The sequence below is a fragment of the Anguilla rostrata genome, chromosome 3 (assembly GCF_018555375.3).
Source record: "Anguilla rostrata isolate EN2019 chromosome 3, ASM1855537v3, whole genome shotgun sequence".
Taxonomy (NCBI): Eukaryota; Metazoa; Chordata; class Actinopteri; order Anguilliformes; family Anguillidae; genus Anguilla; species Anguilla rostrata.
Window position 1 is genome coordinate 62,046,486 of NC_057935.1, and position 19,083 is coordinate 62,065,568.

At 40.0% G+C, this 19,083-nt stretch overlaps 3 protein-coding genes across 3 annotated transcripts; 1 reads left to right on the forward strand and 2 right to left on the reverse strand.

Moving 5' to 3' along the window:
• Positions 1–218: 218 nt before the first annotated feature.
• eif1ad (eukaryotic translation initiation factor 1A domain containing) lies at positions 219–3,347 on the reverse strand. The gene is made up of 5 exons (XM_064329165.1): positions 3,099–3,347; positions 2,442–2,607; positions 2,218–2,326; positions 1,775–1,883; positions 219–828 (listed from the first exon to the last, which is right to left on the reverse strand). Exons 2-5 carry the CDS (start codon positions 2,526–2,528, stop codon positions 573–575), a joined length of 561 nt encoding a protein of 186 aa, XP_064185235.1. The 5' UTR covers positions 2,529–2,607; positions 3,099–3,347; the 3' UTR covers positions 219–572.
• Positions 3,348–3,499: 152 nt separating this feature from the next.
• Positions 3,500–8,861, forward strand: LOC135251581 (barrier-to-autointegration factor). The gene is made up of 3 exons (XM_064329166.1): positions 3,500–3,646; positions 7,538–7,672; positions 7,887–8,861. The coding sequence occupies exons 2-3, from the start codon at positions 7,547–7,549 to the stop codon at positions 8,031–8,033; spliced, it is 273 nt and encodes a 90-aa protein (XP_064185236.1). The 5' UTR covers positions 3,500–3,646; positions 7,538–7,546; the 3' UTR covers positions 8,034–8,861.
• Positions 8,862–9,015: 154 nt separating this feature from the next.
• ctsf (cathepsin F) lies at positions 9,016–17,811 on the reverse strand. Its single transcript, XM_064329156.1, has 14 exons — positions 17,437–17,811; positions 16,570–16,689; positions 14,267–14,348; positions 13,970–14,031; positions 13,798–13,870; positions 13,237–13,350; positions 12,599–12,747; positions 11,978–12,074; positions 11,806–11,886; positions 11,519–11,638; positions 11,324–11,388; positions 11,046–11,136; positions 10,463–10,521; positions 9,016–9,813 (listed from the first exon to the last, which is right to left on the reverse strand). The coding sequence occupies exons 1-14, from the start codon at positions 17,683–17,685 to the stop codon at positions 9,739–9,741; spliced, it is 1,437 nt and encodes a 478-aa protein (XP_064185226.1). The 5' UTR covers positions 17,686–17,811; the 3' UTR covers positions 9,016–9,738.
• Between the last annotated feature and the right edge of the window lie 1,272 nt (positions 17,812–19,083).

The window sequence follows — 19,083 nt, forward strand, 5'->3', positions numbered from 1 at the left end:
ACATATAGTACGCACCCTCCCAAACTGTGGGTGGATGTTATAGAGAGGTGCAGGCCTACAGACGTACAGTACTGTTCTAATTGGACACCCCCAGTTTGGTCATAAAAGAATGAGAAATACAAAGTTGTTGAGAAATAAGGGGATGGTGTTATTGACTATACTGTGGATTTTAATGCACGATTCATGAGTGTATTATTAAAATGCCAGGGAACTTGATCTAATTCATACAAGCTCATTATATAATTTATTAATCAAACCATCTGCACTGTCTGTTACAGACAAAATGAAAAATAAAACATTTTACATCATATATACAGGAATATACTTGTACACTCATTCATAGAAGTTGTAGATGATAACAATGTATCTGGTTCCTTTTCCATGCAACTAAATGTAAAGTTCAAAGAAAAAATTCTTTGTTATTTCAAGTACACAAAGGCATTATGTTTAAGGTTTTTGTAAGATCACGATCGAGCAGCATTCTACAGTTCATGCAATTTCCTGAATAAATGACCAGATTTATGAAACAGTATATGGATGTATTAACATCTTCAGGGAAAGAGGCTCAGCTATTAGTCTTTTCCACCCGTAATGTTCTGCCTGCTTTCTTCCTCATCCTCCTCTTCATCTTCATCAGTTTCTTCCTCACTCTCACTGTAGTGGTAGTTGATGCGGTTTGTGTTGACAAAAAGGTCGCTGTCATCCTCTTCTGAATCAGTCATCCCTCCATTCTCTTCATTCTCTTCATTCTCTTCCTCTTCTCTCTCTTCCTGCTGCTGGGCCAATCTTCTTTCCTCCAGGGTGGAGTCCTCACAGAAACCCTCTGGCCTGAGACATCGAGTAAAAGATGTCAAAACTTACATCCAACAAGCACGCCATTTTATTCCAACAAAATAAATAAGGAAAAACACGTATAAATATATTTTTTTTAAACTTAAAACTGCTCTTCAAATAATTGCGTACACTTTAATTTGTGATAAATATGTGACAGTATGACATTAAGTTATGTTGTCCAGTAGGATTTTTTTTGTTCTATTGGCTACAAAAATACAGGAAACTCAGCAACAGAGACAGACAACACTTCCTTTACAGGAAATTAAAATTCCATTCAACACAATGCTCTCTTAATGTGTAAGCAACACTGTGGCAGTGTAATAAAGGTTTCAATAACTCTGTATTGGGATTTCACCATCCATAATGGCCCCAGTATTACATTACATTACATTACAGGCATTTAGCAGACGCTCTTATCCAGAGCGACGTACAACAAGTGCATTGGTTTATGATGTAGAGGTGCAAAAGAAACACTAGAGTGAAGTAAGGATCGCAGTGCCAGAAGTGACCACATCGATCAGGACTCCAACCCTGTAGTATACAATAAAAAGCTCCACTATGCACAGACAATATGCAACCTACTATTCTTTCAGCTGTCCAAATAAGCTAAAATTCAGCGTACAGTAAAACTGAGTAAGCTTCTGCCAAATAAATGTAATGGGATGCCCTATTCGACGGAACCCTTCTGTACCCAAGGCAGCACATTCACCAATTGCCACAATCACAAACTGCCATAGTCAGATTCAGTCCAAGACCATGGGGCTCATTCATGCACCACAGTGTGCTTCCGTAACTGAATGAGCCATGGGTATGAGCCATAAACAGCTTAACAGACGGGTAATGAAAACAAAAAAGGTTTAGCATTTTAAGTAAAATGACACGTTCCCACCCCTAAAGTAAGTCAATTGGGACAGTGTCAGGATGGAAAATTAGGTTTTACCAGACTCCGATTGTCTGCAGGTGTCGGATGTGGTCCTTGTAGAGAATGGAGGTGATCTCTCCCTTCACCTTTTCTCCTTCTTCAATGGGATCAACAATGACAAAATCACCTGATAGAGAGATGGACAGCATCAGTGCCTCTTGCCAAAGACTAACTGATTGACCGGCATTTTTTAATATCAAGATAATCTACAGAACAATCTCCTGCCTTCGCAGCCTGAGGATTACGCAGGGTTTTAGACTATTCCTGAGATATTCTCAACGCTTATGTTAGACAGAATTAAAAACATGAGCAAAATTATAATTATATATGCCTAGTAAATCTTAGTAGAACCACTACATTTAAATGGATAGCATGAAGGTACTAGCCTCGGGTACATAAAAGAGGTGATCTAACACTGCATTTGTAAAATTCACCACCCCAAATCCAAAGAACCCAGTTACCTCTTTTGATCCAGATATTCTTACGGAATTTGGTGGGCATGCTGACCAAGAAGCGTTCACCATTTGCAGTTACTGCTTCGTGAAGGTTATTCCCAGGACTCCCTACAACCTAGAGGAAAGCAGAAATCAAGGCAGGTCCTGCACATGCATTCTATGTGATACATATTGAAGACTGACTTGTCTGACTTTTCAAAATGAATAGCTAAAGGAACATGATGACTCACCCGAACAATCTGCTGACTTTCAGTGGGGGTGACAAAATCACCCAACACCTCCTTCACCACGTGCTTGCGTTTGGTGGCCTGCGACATAACTGAAACTGGCTTTGGTAGTCCTTCACGTTGGGGGCTGTAAAACTGGTATAAATTCTTCTAACTGAATTTCCCCCAGCTGTGGAAAAAAAAAATTACAACATAATTGAAACATACCAAGACTTCATCAACACAAAATATTATGAAACAACATTAAATGCATATATAGAGGCTAGCTATCTCTGTAGTCTATTGAGCGCCACATTTTAGATTTAAATGTAATCTTAACTATTCACTTCAAATACAATAAAGCACATTCAGGAACTGATGATTGCCATAAAGTGTAACCCTCAAAAAATGTGAGTCTAAATCAGAGGAGTTGGTTATGATAAAGATTAGCCAATATGATGCCAATGGTCTGCATCTTGCCAGCAGCAACTTCAGCGTCGTCTAGTTTCTTTATAAAAATGAGTGAGTTAACTAATGTTAGCATAAATATAGCTACGTTAACCTGTCAAGAATAAGAAATGCCAAAACATTAATAAACACAAACGTGTGAATGTTTCTTGTTTTCTCTAGCTAGCCAACTGGTAAAACAACAAGTAAGCTAATTTAGCAATCTAACGTTACCTTGAAAGACGAGCAGGCAGTTGAAGAACGCAGAGCTCCTATTAATGATCCTTATGAGCGTGTACTGTTTTGTTATTAGATGTTACAGCAATCCTGAACAATTATAATACCTGGACTTGTTTATAACAACAAGAGAACTACCTCCTATTTAATAAACGACTAGAATTAACGCGTGCAAAAAAGCAGTGCGGTCAATACCACTGAGTTTAACTTCCGGTACACCACTGATATCCTTCCTGGCACCAAAATATTTTTTTACAGAATATATGGGTAATTGTCTTCGTATTTAATATATTTTATTATGATTTACTTGTGTATGAGCCTGTCGTATATCTTAAGAAGGAAAGATTTCACATGAACTGTAATAAACATTTGTTGAGAATCAATAGAACCCGATACAACCATAATTGTTTCAGTCAGTGAAATTTTGCCAAACGGAACAGAAACGGAAATATATTGGCGGCGGGAACCGGAAGTAATGTTGGAAATTTTTGAGCGAAATTGCGGACTAGTCTGAGCGGACGCTTATTAACGCTTTTATAATACAGGTAAATGACCACTGCATAAATATGTACCCTGTATTGTTTGAAATTTATGTTGCTGCTCTAGAAAGTAATACTCTCTTCGGAAATGTTTGTTTCTAAGCCAGTAGCTACCTTGCAAAATGTTATTGTCACGCTAGCTAATTAACGTTAGCTTTTGCTTCCTTCTCCGGGTAGCCTTGTGTGATCAGTATGAATGAAATTTGTATTACAAATGTGTTAAAATGTAGCCAGCTATTTCTTGATCTTTCACTGAATTACTTACTTTGATACTTTCCTGTACCTAGCTAGCTAGTGTTATTTGGCTTTATTTAGTTGACGGGGTTCTGATCGTTTACGTGCTGGCGTTAGCTAGCTAACAAGCGTGGTTAGTGTTGCTGGATTTGAACTGTATCCTGCACAACTAACGGTAGAAATATATGGCCTATTAGTCTAACGTTAATTCGCTAAACAGTGTATATACTGTCATACTATGATACATAGTTTGTTTACACACCACAATTTTATTTAAGAAGCAGTTCCCCATTTGGCAAGCACATCATTGTTTCGTGTCACCACACATCTACCGTTAGAAAGCCAACATAACCCACTAGATACTCGCTAACAGTCATTTAGCTACTAACTTGGTATTCTTACAGATGGTTTCATGTCAAGAAAAGTGCAGATTTCTCTAGTTCGCAGTGATGTTCCAAAGTACATAAATATTGCTAAATAGGTGGAGAAATGTGTTCAAAGGTGTCGGTTGCTTGATAGTGAACTGAAATATTGTCCAAGATTCAGGAATAGAAAGCAGCCGTTGTTGCCTTTTGTACACTGGCTGAAATGGGGCTATGTGGGTTGTAGTTCACAAGCGCCTCAGACGTGAATCGGTGTGCCTACACTGTTGCAGGAGATTTAAAATGTAAAATATCGGGGAGGACAGCGAAAGCAGTTATTGACCAAGGACTAGAGCTTATTAACTCTTATTGTGATTGCTTACCATGTGAAATGCACTTTTATAAGTCGATTTTATAAGTGGTTAAAAGCGTCTTCTAAATGACAAAAAAAACCATTGTCGTTATAATCGATTTTTCAGTAAGGATCCGGTTGTTTTTATGTTTAGGGCGGAGAAGGATATTATGTGTTACAAGTACCCACGATTTAATCGGCCCTGTTCGTTTCACGTAACCAAATATCAAGCGGACCTTTGGACAGATTTTGGCGGGAGTACAAAAAACATAAAATAAATAGCAAACTTGTCGTTCATAGTTTTGCTTTGATGTTGCACTCGGCTACACAATGCATAAATAAACTGTCGTGAACATTAATCAAGACTGCTTTCACTTAAAAATTTGGCGCATAGGCTATATCTGGGAATTTACGTAGGAATTCTGCTGTTTTCACTCTGCTTGGCTGGAGGTAGGTCTAACGTACACAAACAATCACCGAACGAAACGCCAAATATTGCTAGACCGATAGCTCGCTTAGGTCTGCACAACGCGTCAAACAAAAACACAAAAAGAGGCATGGTTGTGCACAGCGACTCGCATTGTAGTAGGTTAGACTATTCGTATGTTTTGAATGTACAAATTTTTCAGCTCATCACAGAGCTAGGAATTTGCCTGCTTGGGTTGCTAGGTAGAAAGTAGTGCTACAGCCATAACCTGCATATGGTTCCGAGCAGTGTCCACATGTCCGGATCTTTGTGACTGGTGCAAACACGCCAAGGCAAAAAGTTTGGCAAGTCCAAACAACGTAGGTGTGAAAGCGTAACCGTGTGTGGCTAGCCTCCCGAGGAGCTAACAACCGTTTCCAGCATGGGAAGTGTGGGCTTGGCAAAACAATTATACTTATGATATGGCCAATTCATCTATAGTTGACGTTGGTTTTGAAGGAGAAGCAACTACGTTATCCCAATTTTCTTCACGCCTCCACTCGTCTCCCCTGCACATACTTCTAAGTAGGAGATGAGTGGATATTGGGGTTGTGGAGGAAATGAGACCAGGAGTGAAAAGTAATGGGACGCGCCCTCCTGGTGTCATGGAAGAAGCGTCAAGTGTTCCTTTTAGGTAGGATGGCATAGTGGCGTGGTGCACCAAGCCAGGTCAAGCCAAGCAAATTTTCAGGCTGTTTCCATTTGGTAGGGAAATGCAAGCAAAGCACAGGCGGTGGAAAATTTGAGGCTTGAGGATGACACTGTTGTTGGCAGAAACTGTGGATCGAAGGTATAACGCCCTCGTTTAACAGCGCTGTCAAAATAATTTCACTGGTGAGGAAAGTGTGATGTTGATTTTAATACAAGGTATCACTTCTAGTGAGGGAGCGCTGCAGAGACAAAGTGGCATCAGCCAGAAGTTTTAGTGGCCTCTGGCTTGTTGCAACAAAACGGTATGTTGATGCATTTTAGGAAGCTGTTGTTGGAATATCATATTTAACCATTTGATATCTTGGTAGATGTGTTTTTTAACCGTGGAAAATTAAAAGTGAAGTGGTTCTACGCCTCTTGATGGCACGATTAGCCAGTTAATCCAAAAGCAGCAAATGCACCATTGCTAAGTGTTGGATTTGGCTGTGTGCTTGTGTCTTTACGTATCACATCATTATCAATCACTTATCAACAAACAAAATAAACTTATCTGAATACCATTCAAATACCATTATATATATTACCACCAAAATTGCAATTTTGAAGTGGTGATGTGCTGTAGATGCATACTAAGTTTGTTGAGGATCAGGCAAATATTGTAGAAGTACAAAAAAAGTCTATGAGAGCGCATGAATAGTGTAGCGGCTTTACCGTTGTCAAGCAAAACTCCAGTTGGTAGTTCTATTTGGACCGTTGTTATGAAAAAACCTCTGGTCGTTAATTCTATGAAAACAATGATACTATCAAGAAAAAATAGTTCCTTCTCGTTTTATACCATACCATTAGCACCAATTTTTGTCATTACATTATTTAATAAAACTGCATGAAACCACAAGTCAATCAAATTAATCTCCCTAGCACTGTCTTGCTTTTTAAATGGTGTGGTCGCGCAGTGTATACATAACGTCTTTCTAAGACCCTCTGAAACGGGTTTTGAATGCCAGCTAGCTTTATGATATGTTCGCCGTCACCTAGCCAATATTAAAATTCTTGGTTTTAGGTTTAGAATGGTCTCACGGCATGCTTGTTATCCCGGCTACCTAGCTAGCTAGCTAGCTAACTATTCAGTTGTATTCAAAACAGCAGTTACTATAATCGCAATCGTTCACAAACATACGGATGAAAATGCGTAACGCCTATTCTACTGTCCAAATAAGGGACGATTCCGATTTGTAAAGCTAGCAACAGTAACTAAAAATGTGATTCAACGTTGCCATCAATTGTGAAATTGGACATTGAAAACGGGAGGGGAGGTAACAACAATTCAAATGCGAAAGTTGCTGTTTAAACTGCTTTAGAATGCTGGATTTTGTAGCACATTGATTTTAGAACTGTTAAAAGGCCAAGGTGTCCCTTTACTGAGAAATGATGCCCACCCTTGGACCAATCAGAATCGAGTATTCAGCCAAGCCGTTGTATAATGAACTTGTTGCCGGCCTCGGCACTAAATTGCGCACGGCCTGTCAATCTTTTCTCCCGTCTGCCGTCGGCACATGTTGCTGATGTAGGCTACTTTTTAATTTGCCAGTAGGCTACGTCTCATAATGACAAATGCCGGTTCGCATAAAATCAAACCGGTTTAAGCTCGTACACCGGACCGGCTAAACCGGAAACCTACCCAACCCTAGTGCACATTGTAATAGCAAGACCATTTTGGGACCAGATTATTTAGGGCTGACCAGGAACCCAATGCAATACACTTTTGACGTATAAAATATGACCAAGAATGCAATGCTCACCCAGCTTTATAACTGTCGTTTTACTTCCTGCAGACAGCTGTCATGTCTTCGACATCTCAGAAACACAAGGATTTTGTGGCCGAGCCCATGGGCGAGAAGCCAGTGATGGCTTTGGCTGGAATAGGGGAGGTTCTTGGAAAGAGACTCGAGGAGAAAGGCTTTGACAAGGTGCGTGTGTAGCATTTCTTTTTTCAATTCACAATAAGCAGACACATAGTCATAATGCTGAGCTATTTTTGAGATGTCAGGCATGTGTATTCCTGGCATGACTCCAAGAACAATGTGTGTGCGTTGCGGAAAAAATGAAAATGGCCTTACGTCTGTACTCCCCCACCCCCATTCAGAATCTGGCTGATCTGCTCTCTCTTTCCTCTTCCCGTAGGCATATGTAGTATTAGGTCAGTTCCTGGTATTGAAGAAGGATGAGGAGCTGTTCCGGGACTGGTTGAAAGACACGTGCGGCGCGAACGTCAAACAGCAGGGCGACTGCTACAGCTGCTTGCGCGAATGGTGCGACTCCTTCCTGTAGAGCCCCTCGCCCTCTGCCAGCAGTGCCACGTTTCCACGGTCATTCTGTCCACATTCTCTACCTCCATCTCAAAACCGTGCTCTTCATCCACCATCTTTCACACTTCTGCAGACTGTCTCTCACTCGCAGTACCTCGTATCACAATATGTATGTATGTTGGACTTCGGTGTTCTGAAGGTGTGATGGAGCTTGGTTTGGATTTTTATTTCTGTCAGCCTTCGGTTGTTTGTGTACAACCTAATCTGAATAAGGCACATTATGTTCAGAAGTACATACACTGCCATTCCCCATTCTCCATTTGGTGTTTTTGCCTTTCCGACTGTTATTGAAATGGAAAGGGCTTTTTAAAGTTGTAGACATAACACTGGTTTTTAAACTGCAATGAGTTTCTTCTTGGTGCACTTGTTCTTGTATTACGGACCGTACATCCTCTGATGGTTTTAAACGACTTTGTGCTTTTACGCATCAAATGTCAGACTGCAGTGAAGTGATTTGGGCAATTGCAAGACTTCTGGTATTCATATTTTAGCATCGGTTAGATCTTAAGCTTTTCATTTCACACGTTTAATCTTCCAGCAATTTAAATTACTAGAAACAAGACAAATTATCCCAAAAGTTTTTCAGGCAATATTTTGCTGATTTCATGCAGTTGAACTAAGAGGAAGTGGTGGATAATGACCTGACACTGGTTTTTATTTTGTTTTTGTCTTTACTGTGAGATGGAGGGAAAATATGCTGTTAACATTTTTCTTTTTATTTAAAATTGTGGTCTGTAGTTTTTTTGTTGAGGCTGACATTTTTTAAAAAATAAAATCAAGCATAAAACTATTTCTTCTTCATTCCAGTCTAAAAAGAAAAATCACAGTCCTATGTGCTCATGTTGAGGTAGTCCGTTTGCCTGCAAGCGTGAAACCTTGTATGTCTGATGAGGCATACTGCCTTTGAACACGGTAGCATTTACACAAGACAACACCATGCTCAATGGGGGGAACAATAGGGTTTTATTCCAAGAAAAATAAAAACTGATTTCAGTCAGAGCAAATCACTGCAATGTGCTTTCTACAGACATTTGTTTGGGAACCAATAATATGACACTTAATTTCAAATGCAGAGGAAACACTTATTTTAATTTCTTTAAATAACTGAATTCACATTGCACATCTAAACAGGCCTACGAAAACCCAATATATTGCACAGTAGCCTACAATTTGACATCTCGGAAAAGGAATGTCTGCCCATCTAAAGACATTAACAGTGCGTTATATAGAAGTAACAGATATTAAAACAGCCAATATATAATGTACATTGGATGAAATGGTAATTGTGTTATGACTAAACTCACTCCAATATATCCTCCTTTTCCCCTGAACACTAAACCAAGAAATGTATTCTAGTCAAAGCATTGTAAAATTACTTAAATCTATCCTTAATCAGCAATTAGTCCCTTCTTTAAATGTTTTTAGCATATTTCTGTTTAAAACTGTAACGTTTTGTTTATCTTTCCAGTGTTTACTTGTTGTTCATGGTAACATCCCTCCACTGACATCTGAGTCCAGATTTTTCTGGAGGGAGGCAGTACACAGCAGCTTTTGTGGCTGGTAGTGGGTATGTAAGTGAGTAGGTAGAACTTTTACTAGCCTGCAGCTATATCTGTATGCATGTCAGCCAGCGGTGCTGGTGAGCCATCACTGCAGATGGGCGTTGTTTAATTCACCACAGCAGAGGAGCACATCTTGTTTATCCCACACAGCCTGGACCCTCTGTAGAGGTAGTAATAGCCCTGCAACAAACACACACACACACAAAACAGCCACGTTTAAGACTTCAAATATTTGCAATGCAAGAATAAACCGTTACACTAAGTTATTTTTGATCTTCAATTAAAAATGTATTGAAGGACCATTTGCTTTGCTGCCAATTTTCTTTAGTTATACCAAATTCCAAATGTATCGGCTGTAAGGAGGCATGTTCAGCTAAAGCCCTTATTCTCAGTGCCACGACAGTCCCACAGGGCTGCAGACAATTAGCCATAACTTTGACCAGGGCCAAGTGGGTTTTATTTGGCCCAAGTATTTTCTGCCTTGTTCAGTGACGGACTGGTACACACAATCTGCCACTGACACTGCATGCCTTAAGTAGATTATACCTAATTTGATCACGATTAATACTCTATTGTACTGTCATTTAGTGAGGTATGGTACTGTTAGTAGTGCTCTAGAATACACTTGAAAAGTGATGGGCCAAAACCCAATCTGACCTTCAAAGCTGCCCATTTCCTTGGAAAGCATGTTTTGTACCAGATGGGTGTGGCTTAACAAAAGTACTGCGGAAGTTTGGACAGTGGCTGGCCACTGGTAAGTTAAATTCATAGTCCTATGCATGTTGCTATGGGTACAATACTTAAATGATTAGATGATGATGTCCCTTACATCCTCTCCATAGTCCTCGCCCCAGCTGTTCTTAATGGCCCAGAACGGGATCCCATTACCTGCACAGTAAGGAATGCACGTTAACACTGGTAAGAGCCCATTACCTTATTTGTGTTTAGTTTTCATGTACCTGACCACGTTGCAATTATATGTCTGTGAACATATAATTCAATTGAAAAGAAGCATGTCTTGCCCTTTTTTGACCTACCTTCTTTAAATCTGTCTGCTTCTAAAATGATCCTTTTTCATATTAAATTGTCTACACTATACTAATTATCCTATATATATATAATACATATTTTGCAAATCTGTTCACTAGCCTTATATTCAACATTTCTCACTCTTGTTTGTTAGCCCTGTTTTGGAGCCAATACTTGAATACCTGCAGTGAGTGATACTAATTATACTACTTGGATCTGGCATAGGGGTAAAATTCTTCATTTTTTGTGGCAAAAGTATTCTACTTAATAAGAAGCCAGTTTCTTGCTATGGTATTACATGTAGGCCTGAGCTAACTCTGACCCACTGTACAGTTATGACGAATCAATATGAATGTGACTTGTGAGTGTGCAGGTATGCTCACGATGTCCATATCCCACGAGCAACACTGCATGGTCGATCATCCAGGGGTTGCAGAAGATCTTCAGGGGGTGGGACACCCCTTTCCTGTAGAACTGAGGAATCATAAGGGGGAGGAGGGTGAGATTCAGGAACAATGCAAGAGGCGGGTGATAATAGAAAAAGGTTGTGTTAATTTTGAATTAAAGTACCCCTCATTTCTCAAAGATCCACCCTTACCCTGAACATAAATGCATAGACAGCATAATATTTTGTGCACGTGACATCATCGGCAGCCATTACCTGCATGGCAAATGCATTGAGAGCCACAGAAACTGGTCCATTCTCTGCCAGCCACGCAGCAATTTCTATTCACAAGAAAGACATAAAACAGAAATGAGTGTAAGCCCATCTCTCCATAATAAATAGAAATCATTAATTAGTCCACTCTGAAGAGAATATATTAATCTGGGCTGTTTTTCTTGTAGCCCCCCTCACCATTCTCATCTTTGGACAACTCCACAGAGCTGTTGATATAGGCCGCCACTTTGCCGGTGGAGAAATCGCAGTTCTGCTTGTGTCCTGTGTAGGTGTAGTCCGTCTCCGTCTCCAGTCCGCCTACGGCAGACAACAGACAAACCACGGAGAGGAAGAGGGTCGTGTTACAACTCCAGAAATTCCCAATATTTCGATACGGTAGTGGTCTACAGTTCAGGTGCCGTGCGATTCCCTCTCCCTGCTTTCGTTCTCAAGCCCCTCCCTCCGTCTCCCCTTCCTTCTCTCACCGAGCTTCTCAATGGCCTCATAGGCGTTGGACGGCAGCCCACCCCCGCAAGCCTGGTCCAGCCTATCACAGTCCACCAGCTCTGTAACAGAGGGGACAAGCTAATTTAATGAGCCTTCTTTTTAGAGAGAGAGAGAGAGAGAGAGAGAGACAGACAGATTATATGTACCCACCTTGCTCAGAAAGAGAGAGCAGCTCTCCGCTCTTCAGAAACCACTGACCCTCAATGTTCCCAGTAACTGAGAAGGCCCAGCACGACCCACACATTCCCTGGAACATGACAACAACTCAATGCACACGAAGAATACAACACAACACACAGATGTAGCAAAATGCTGATAACGCATGTAAAAAATGGAATAAAATTCCAATAGGACAGTGAAGATGATCAGACAGTCCAATATCACCGGGGCTAATTTGGCTATTAGCAGGCACATTTACATGTTCATTCAGCCAGTCAGTATGTAAAAAATACAGAAACAGAAATTAAATGCATAGCTTTTTTCATCTAATGAGTATTCAGCTCAATGTGATTCACAGCACAGATGTAACATTTAAAATATATTAGTTGAATTAGATAATTCAGTACATTTGAAAAGCATACATTATCAAATCTAAATAATATAAAAATATAAAATAAACATAACACATGAATTGGTTAATTTCAGATCCCAAAACTTGCGGTAATTTCAAGCCATTAACCTTAATTTTTTAGGGTCAAAAGTAAAAACGGGAGAGAAATATTATAAAAGAACTACAATAATAAGTAATGACTTTAACCAATGATACGTCACCTGGTTCTTGACTGTGCCGACAGCTCCATGCTCCCTCCAGTCCCAGCTGGGGGGAGCTGGGTTGCGTGCGGGGGCCGCAGGCTTCAGAGAGCGCTGGAGGTTCTGCTGGCTCAGGAGGGGGTTCAGATACAGCGAACGAAACTCCTCCTCTACACACACAGAAATTATGTTAGTAAAAATCACACACTGAAATATGAATGGGCTTGGAGGATTTCAAGGTCCAATTCTGAGGTATGGCATATCCTTAAACATGCAGGGCAAATATAAATGGTGTGTACTGGCAGATCATTTACAGAATCTGCAAACAAACCTGAATGAAAGGTTTGTTCAGTGTTTACACATCATCCTTTAACAGTACACAAACACAATCTGTCTAATTTTTTTTAAGGGAACAAAGTTCTTAAATCAGGAACAATTAATAATCTAGGAAAACCTTTACAATTAATAAAACACTTGAGTACCACTTGTGCCAATTTCAAAACAGAGGGTAGGTAATGAATGTAAAAAATTTTTTTTATTTTTTAAAAATTTTTTTTAAAGTCTCTCGAAATCCTCCAAATCACTCTGACAGACAATCCCAGATCTATGACTGTTGCTGGGAAACTTAAATATGCGGGCAGAGCAGCGTGTGCACAGACCTGTGAGGTCACTGAACTTGGTGACCCCGTACTCTGCTGACCCCTGGTCCAGAGACTGCAGGATCTGAGCCGTCTTCAGGTTCTCCCGGAAGACCCGCAGCCGCTTGTCCGCCTCTGTTAGAACAAAGGCTCGTTTGAATAGGCATTTACCAGACTCTGTTATCAAGAGTGACTCACGTAACCGCATACAACAAGGTTAGAGGGACAGCGCTAGACCGTGTAAATCAATTAAGTCCAAGGCACGTCTTAAGTCTGTTATAGAGACAAGTGAGTCAGGTTTATGGTTATGCAAAAGAGCTAAGCTGGTGGTTAACTTTTGCATACAGGGTTCATTTCTCCTGTGATTTTCGATTGCTCAGTGCAGAATAAAAGAATAAGGATCGGTCTCTGTCAGCAATATTCACAAAAAATATTACACCTTTTATATCAGCATGTGGATATTTCTCAGAAACTGCAGACAGTGTAAGCTTGTATTGATATTCTGCGTTAGCCCAAATGTAGCCTTATATGTCTACTGTACATGCGTGTGTGCAAGTAAATTTGCACGGAAGCATTTCTCACCTTCCTGGCTGCTGTAGCTACGGTTGTATCTGGTTACAAACTCTTTAAATGCAGACAGCAGGCCCACTGACTCCTGTGACAGGACAGCAGGGACACGAACATTAGCGAGATGGCATCATTTCACAGGAAGAGGAAAAAATACAAACACTCAAACTCGCTAGCGCTCTATTACCTTATCAGGCATGCTGGGTGAAAGGGGAAGAGCCTCGGTTTGGTTAGCCTCCTTGGAGGAAGCTGTGAAGTTATGTGAACAGAATTACTCACGTAAAGTTCCACTTGCAGAGTTATTTAAGCTGTGGTGGACAGAGTATGACAAAGAGGCAAGTCCATATGCGGTCACCACCACATCTGAACTCAGACAGATGTGACTTTTTGTAACCTGTGGTCTGTGATCAACAACCCCACCCCTAAGACAGCACCACTGCTTCACTAAGCATTGTGTTATTAGAATCATATGGCAAGCACTAACCTGCAGGCTGGCATTTCTGTTTGAGAATGGTGGACTTTCTCTGCCATGGGATGTCCCAAATTTCAAACACACAAACCTCTGTCTGGAGGGGTTAGGGCAATGTTGAAATAACAAAGACAAAAAAAAAAAGTAAGTGGGATTTAGCGGAAAATACATTTACTTTTACTATGGATATCTGAATATATATCGACACCTTTAATGGTTGTGTATCTGGCAACATAAGACCTTTAAACAATTTAAAAACTGTATTTCGTATAGCAAAATGAATTCAGAGTCATTTACCAAGGTTCTCCATTAGAGGTCAGTGTTTCCTTTTCGAATACAAAATGGAATGGTGGCGAGCACCGTTATGGAATTTGTAACTGCAAATCTAACAAAACACCCTTGTCATTGCTTAGTAAGCAGTATTCTTACCACAGCCTAGCACAGTCTCATTCAGCGCGACCCCCTATACTGACAATATTGCAAATCCTCCGCGTCCTTCCAAACATAAAATGGACGGTACAAACTAAAGACATGAAATTATGCTGTCGGGGTTAGCTGTGCGTCACTGTGGTAAGCAGACAGCAGGGATAAGTCTTCACTGCGTCGTCTATCCCGGTGACGATTCTGCCCAGTGTTTTCGTCTCGTGACATCGCACGAGAAAAGAGTACACAAACAAAACAGCACGCTCTTTAGTTTCCTCTTATATAATGTATGGGAATGCATTAATATCGCAAATTAGCCTGTATAATCCGGAGAAAAGAAACAATACGTAAGATATTCTCGTGCGTTAGCCATCTACTGTAAAGGAGAGACGTAAATGAGTAATGAATTAAGAGAAGCACACAGATACTACAAATTAACGATCCGAACGCCACTTCGGCAAGCGATGAGTTTCACAAATAGGCTGCCATTGGTTATCACCGAACAAAAATTCAGTATTTATCTTTTCACCTCATCGCATCTTTTTATTCTTTTCTAGTGGAAAAGTTGCCAGTTGCAGTTTGAGCTAAGGGTCATGTAAGCACATTAGGCCAACTGTATAAATCTGTAAAAACTCTGAACTTAAAAATGATTAAATTACTTAGCTGTGCACTTGTGCCCTAGTATGCGCAGCTCAAAATGTAAACTGAAGTCTGGTTGGATAAGGGCATCTGCTGCGCAAAGTGTAATAGTAGCTATTAAATGGTATACATATTAAATTTACAAGGTACTGTCTGTTATTTCAGTATGAATATTATTTTATTATCTATTATTATTCTTTATTTGGCATGCTCTTAAATCTTATCCACATTTAATTACTTAAGTAATATGGGCAGATACATTAAACATGTATTTCCAGAAGAAACCAGAGCAGCAACAACACAGGATTGGTAGGCTACAGTACAGAACCATCATCATTAAACTACATATGCATTAACACAAAAAACAGTCTTCAAATAACAATACAGTAAACAATTATCCTGAATAGCAATTTCATACATTACATCATATCAACATGCACATAGAGACTGGTAATAATGTATACGAAAGCAAAATTATGTTGGATTATATTGTTTAAATGATGCCAGACACTGATAAGTGTAATGGTGCACTTGCACCATACAACCATCCTCATGTTCACAGACAGTGATGATTTGAAGGACCCACACTACACATTTCAGGATTTACTTAAGGATGGAGAGATCAGATTCTGGCTGCTTGATGCTGGATACCTGAATACACTTCAGACTACATGAGAGATGCAGGGCAATTCTGCTGTTGTGACATTTACAACAGGCATACAACTGAACCTCATAATTATCCTTGTTATCCAAGCTATGTTGGTCTCAGGGGGGGCATTGCAGTTGGGGGTGGGGGCCTATAATTTAAGAAACTTTAACTACTTTAACAGCCACATACAACTGCAAAACTGACCCTGACTGCGCCGCACATTTTCAGTTGGCTTTTTGTGTGTGGAAAACATGTCATGTGCCTAAGAGATTCTTTGTCACAAGGTTGAGGTCATGTGACCAGAAGATGATCATAAGTGTAATCTCACTGGAGCTGGAGGATGTGGTGTGATGACCCGTTCAAATCCATGATCCATTGTCAGACACACAAATTTACAGACAAGCAGATACACAGACATTAACTCTTGCATAACACAGACAAATCATATGTGTGTTTCCTGACCTACATCACGCATAAAAACATAATGGCAACATAATGGACTAAAACCAACACAAAATTAATTTACACGTGGTCACATGCCTAGCCGATACTTTCATGCAGCAGGACTACCACGCTTACAAGCAGGTGTGCAGTTTCCTCGCCTTACCTTCAGCTTGTTGGGGTCCGCATGGAACTCGCAGACTGCAGGGTCAGCCAACACAGTAGACTTCTTACATTCTGTGTTTCCCAGTTCCACCACAATAGTGTACTTGACCCCCTTCACCAGCTACAAATCACACACACACATGTGTCACAGAGTACTCATCTTCAAACTTACATATATATAATCTACAGCAACCTAGCAAATTCTGAAACAATAGGCAATCATCATCAATCAATCATTTTTTTCTTGTATTAATTACATTTAATGTACATATAAATTACATTTATATACAGTTCAACACAGTTATATGACTGGCTATCTGCATATTGCAAATATGATGCTTTACCGTTAATCAACTGTTAAGAAATCAAGAGAGTGACAATTTGCTTATGACAAAACAACACACAAGGGAAGATGATTAACTCCTAGAACAGGACTTCTTAGATACAGTGTTCAGTATAGTAGAAGATTGTGTAACAGAATTAAATCGAGACCTTGATCAATGTTGTGGATTTTCATTATGCACAAGATCACCGATGTGTGCGCATGCACAATCGCATCTTGCAGTCGTTCTTTCTTTGTTTAGATACCATAGTGTACCTAAACTAAACTAACATAGTTTAAATACCTTAGATACCATAGTGTATAAAATAGATGGCATAAGATGCATAATTTAATATTTTTCATTTGTAGCAAACCCTGACAATGACACATTGAACATAATATGCTTAGCAATTTGACTTCAAAATAAACGGTTTCAATGGCCAGCCTACACCGTATACTTCGGGACAGCGCCATGGGCTCTCCATAGGCAGTTAGCACCTGGTATCTAGCTAGCTGCGTCATTAAATTACAAAATAGTTAACTTACCTGTTTACTGGCTGATACGATTTTACTAACTCTGCGGAGGTAAATGCCGTTTGAACCCGTATTGTAACGTCCCTCGGCAAACCTGACGACTTTCTGTAAAGTCGGGTCGGAGACAGACAACTGGACCGGCGATCCTGGTGCTCCAAATAAACGACGGTCCGGACCCTCATTCTGGCTTTGCACTAAACCCAAAACGGCAACAGTAACAATGAACAAAACGTTGTTCCAGTGGCGACAATTGATCTCCATGTTGACGTCTCTGAACAGAGTAAGAATACTGATGTTCCCCTGCAATGTGTTTTTCAGAGGTAGTGTTGATGTTCCAGCAGCCTATTTATCTACATCAAGTTGGCGTTAAGCCCAGCCTTAAGCAACATGGCGGCGAGCAGGGTTGCCAGGTGATTTTAAATTACAGTCAGTTTTTCACGCGGGGTGGGAGTAGGGCGGTGCGTGAACAATTCAGGGTACAGTTTTCCCACATTCCATCGCTTTGTGCCGAATCTGCGTCTGTCGTACTAGAAGATATAAGAATATATAATAATTATTTAGCCTGTTGTTGAAGAAAATACTGTAAGCCAAAGCTAAAAAAAATATTATTTGTATTCAAATGTTAAATAAGTTAAGCTATTGGTTATTAAATTTACCAAACAAAACATAATTTTTCATGAAACTTGTATAAGCATGGAAAACATCTCTGAAGTTATCTAACGAAATTTCCCATTTGTATGATATCTGCATCTCAACCACTTGACTTGCTATGAAGGAAGAATTCTTTCTGCCGCCTATGATTCAATTCGAAAACGCCAGTTCCTTGGAATATCTGTTATTGGCGAATTTTAAGCAAAAGTAGACGTAGTTGGTGTAGTTGTCTTTTCTATCAAAAAGCTGGGTAGTAATTTAGTGTGTTCGTTGTCGTAAAAACATCTGTAAAAGAAAATAGGATCATCTGATTATTTTTGAAATGGAATATTGATTCATACAGTAGCCTACTCAAGACCCAGTGTAAAGTAGCCTATATTTTCCTATTCCATATCCATTATCAACCTGGTGTTAAAATACACACTTCGATTGTTATCAATGTTTAATATAATAGTGCATTGGTACAGTGTTTGGCAACTTGTTACAGATACTATACTAAAGAGCTTTGTTATAAAATATCACGGATCAAACATTATAAACTCTCCGACAACGTTAACTTAAATCCCCGCATAAGGGGGATTTTGCTAGGTCTGGTAGGACTGCGGGTGCATCAGTGATGTTTGTTTTGTCGTTATGTCACGCTCACGTTCGATAGAAAGGGGACGTAGAACCAAGTTGCAACATGGGACGTGGTTGAAAGCTATTGTGTGTCGAAAGTTTATGGAAGAACTAGAAGCCGCAGAGAAGTGCCGGCGTGGTTGCTGCTCAGCAAACGTATCTCCAAGATTACTGCGAAACGTTGCAAACCGTCTATGAGCAATAGCTCAAGGCAAATCGCAGCAGAAATGTAAAATATCTGAAAATGTTACAGCTTGAATGCCTTCCCTGTGAACAATTGGGAATGGAGGAGAAAGAAAAGGGGGAAGACAGTGTGAAAACGAGAGTAAATAATCAACGTTTGAGTGAGAAGGAGAAGGAATGGAGAAGGGCATGAGATGTTGGAATGAA

Bases quoted from the DNA above. Each gene is read 5' to 3' on its own strand.
- eif1ad (XM_064329165.1), bottom strand. From the start codon at position 2,528: ATGTCGCAGGCCACCAAACGCAAGCACGTGGTGAAGGAGGTGTTGGGT. The intron at 2,327-2,441 runs GTGAGTCATCAT...GCTTTCCTCTAG, and splicing joins AAAGTCAGCAGATTGTTCGG to GTTGTAGGGAGTCCTGGGAA. The intron at 829-1,774 runs GTAAAACCTAAT...TCGATGTCTCAG, and splicing joins CTGCAGACAATCGGAGTCTG to GCCAGAGGGTTTCTGTGAGG.
- ctsf (XM_064329156.1), bottom strand. From the start codon at position 17,685: ATGGAGATCAATTGTCGCCACTGGAACAACGTTTTGTTCATTGTTACT. The intron at 12,748-13,236 runs GTCTGTGCACAC...CTGTGTGTGTAG, and splicing joins CAAGTTCAGTGACCTCACAG to AGGAGGAGTTTCGTTCGCTG. The intron at 10,522-11,045 runs GTGAGCATACCT...CTTACTGTGCAG, and splicing joins GCTCGTGGGATATGGACATC to GTAATGGGATCCCGTTCTGG.
- LOC135251581 (XM_064329166.1), top strand. From the start codon at position 7,547: ATGTCTTCGACATCTCAGAAACACAAGGATTTTGTGGCCGAGCCCATG. The intron at 7,673-7,886 runs GTGCGTGTGTAG...CTCTTCCCGTAG, and splicing joins AGGAGAAAGGCTTTGACAAG to GCATATGTAGTATTAGGTCA.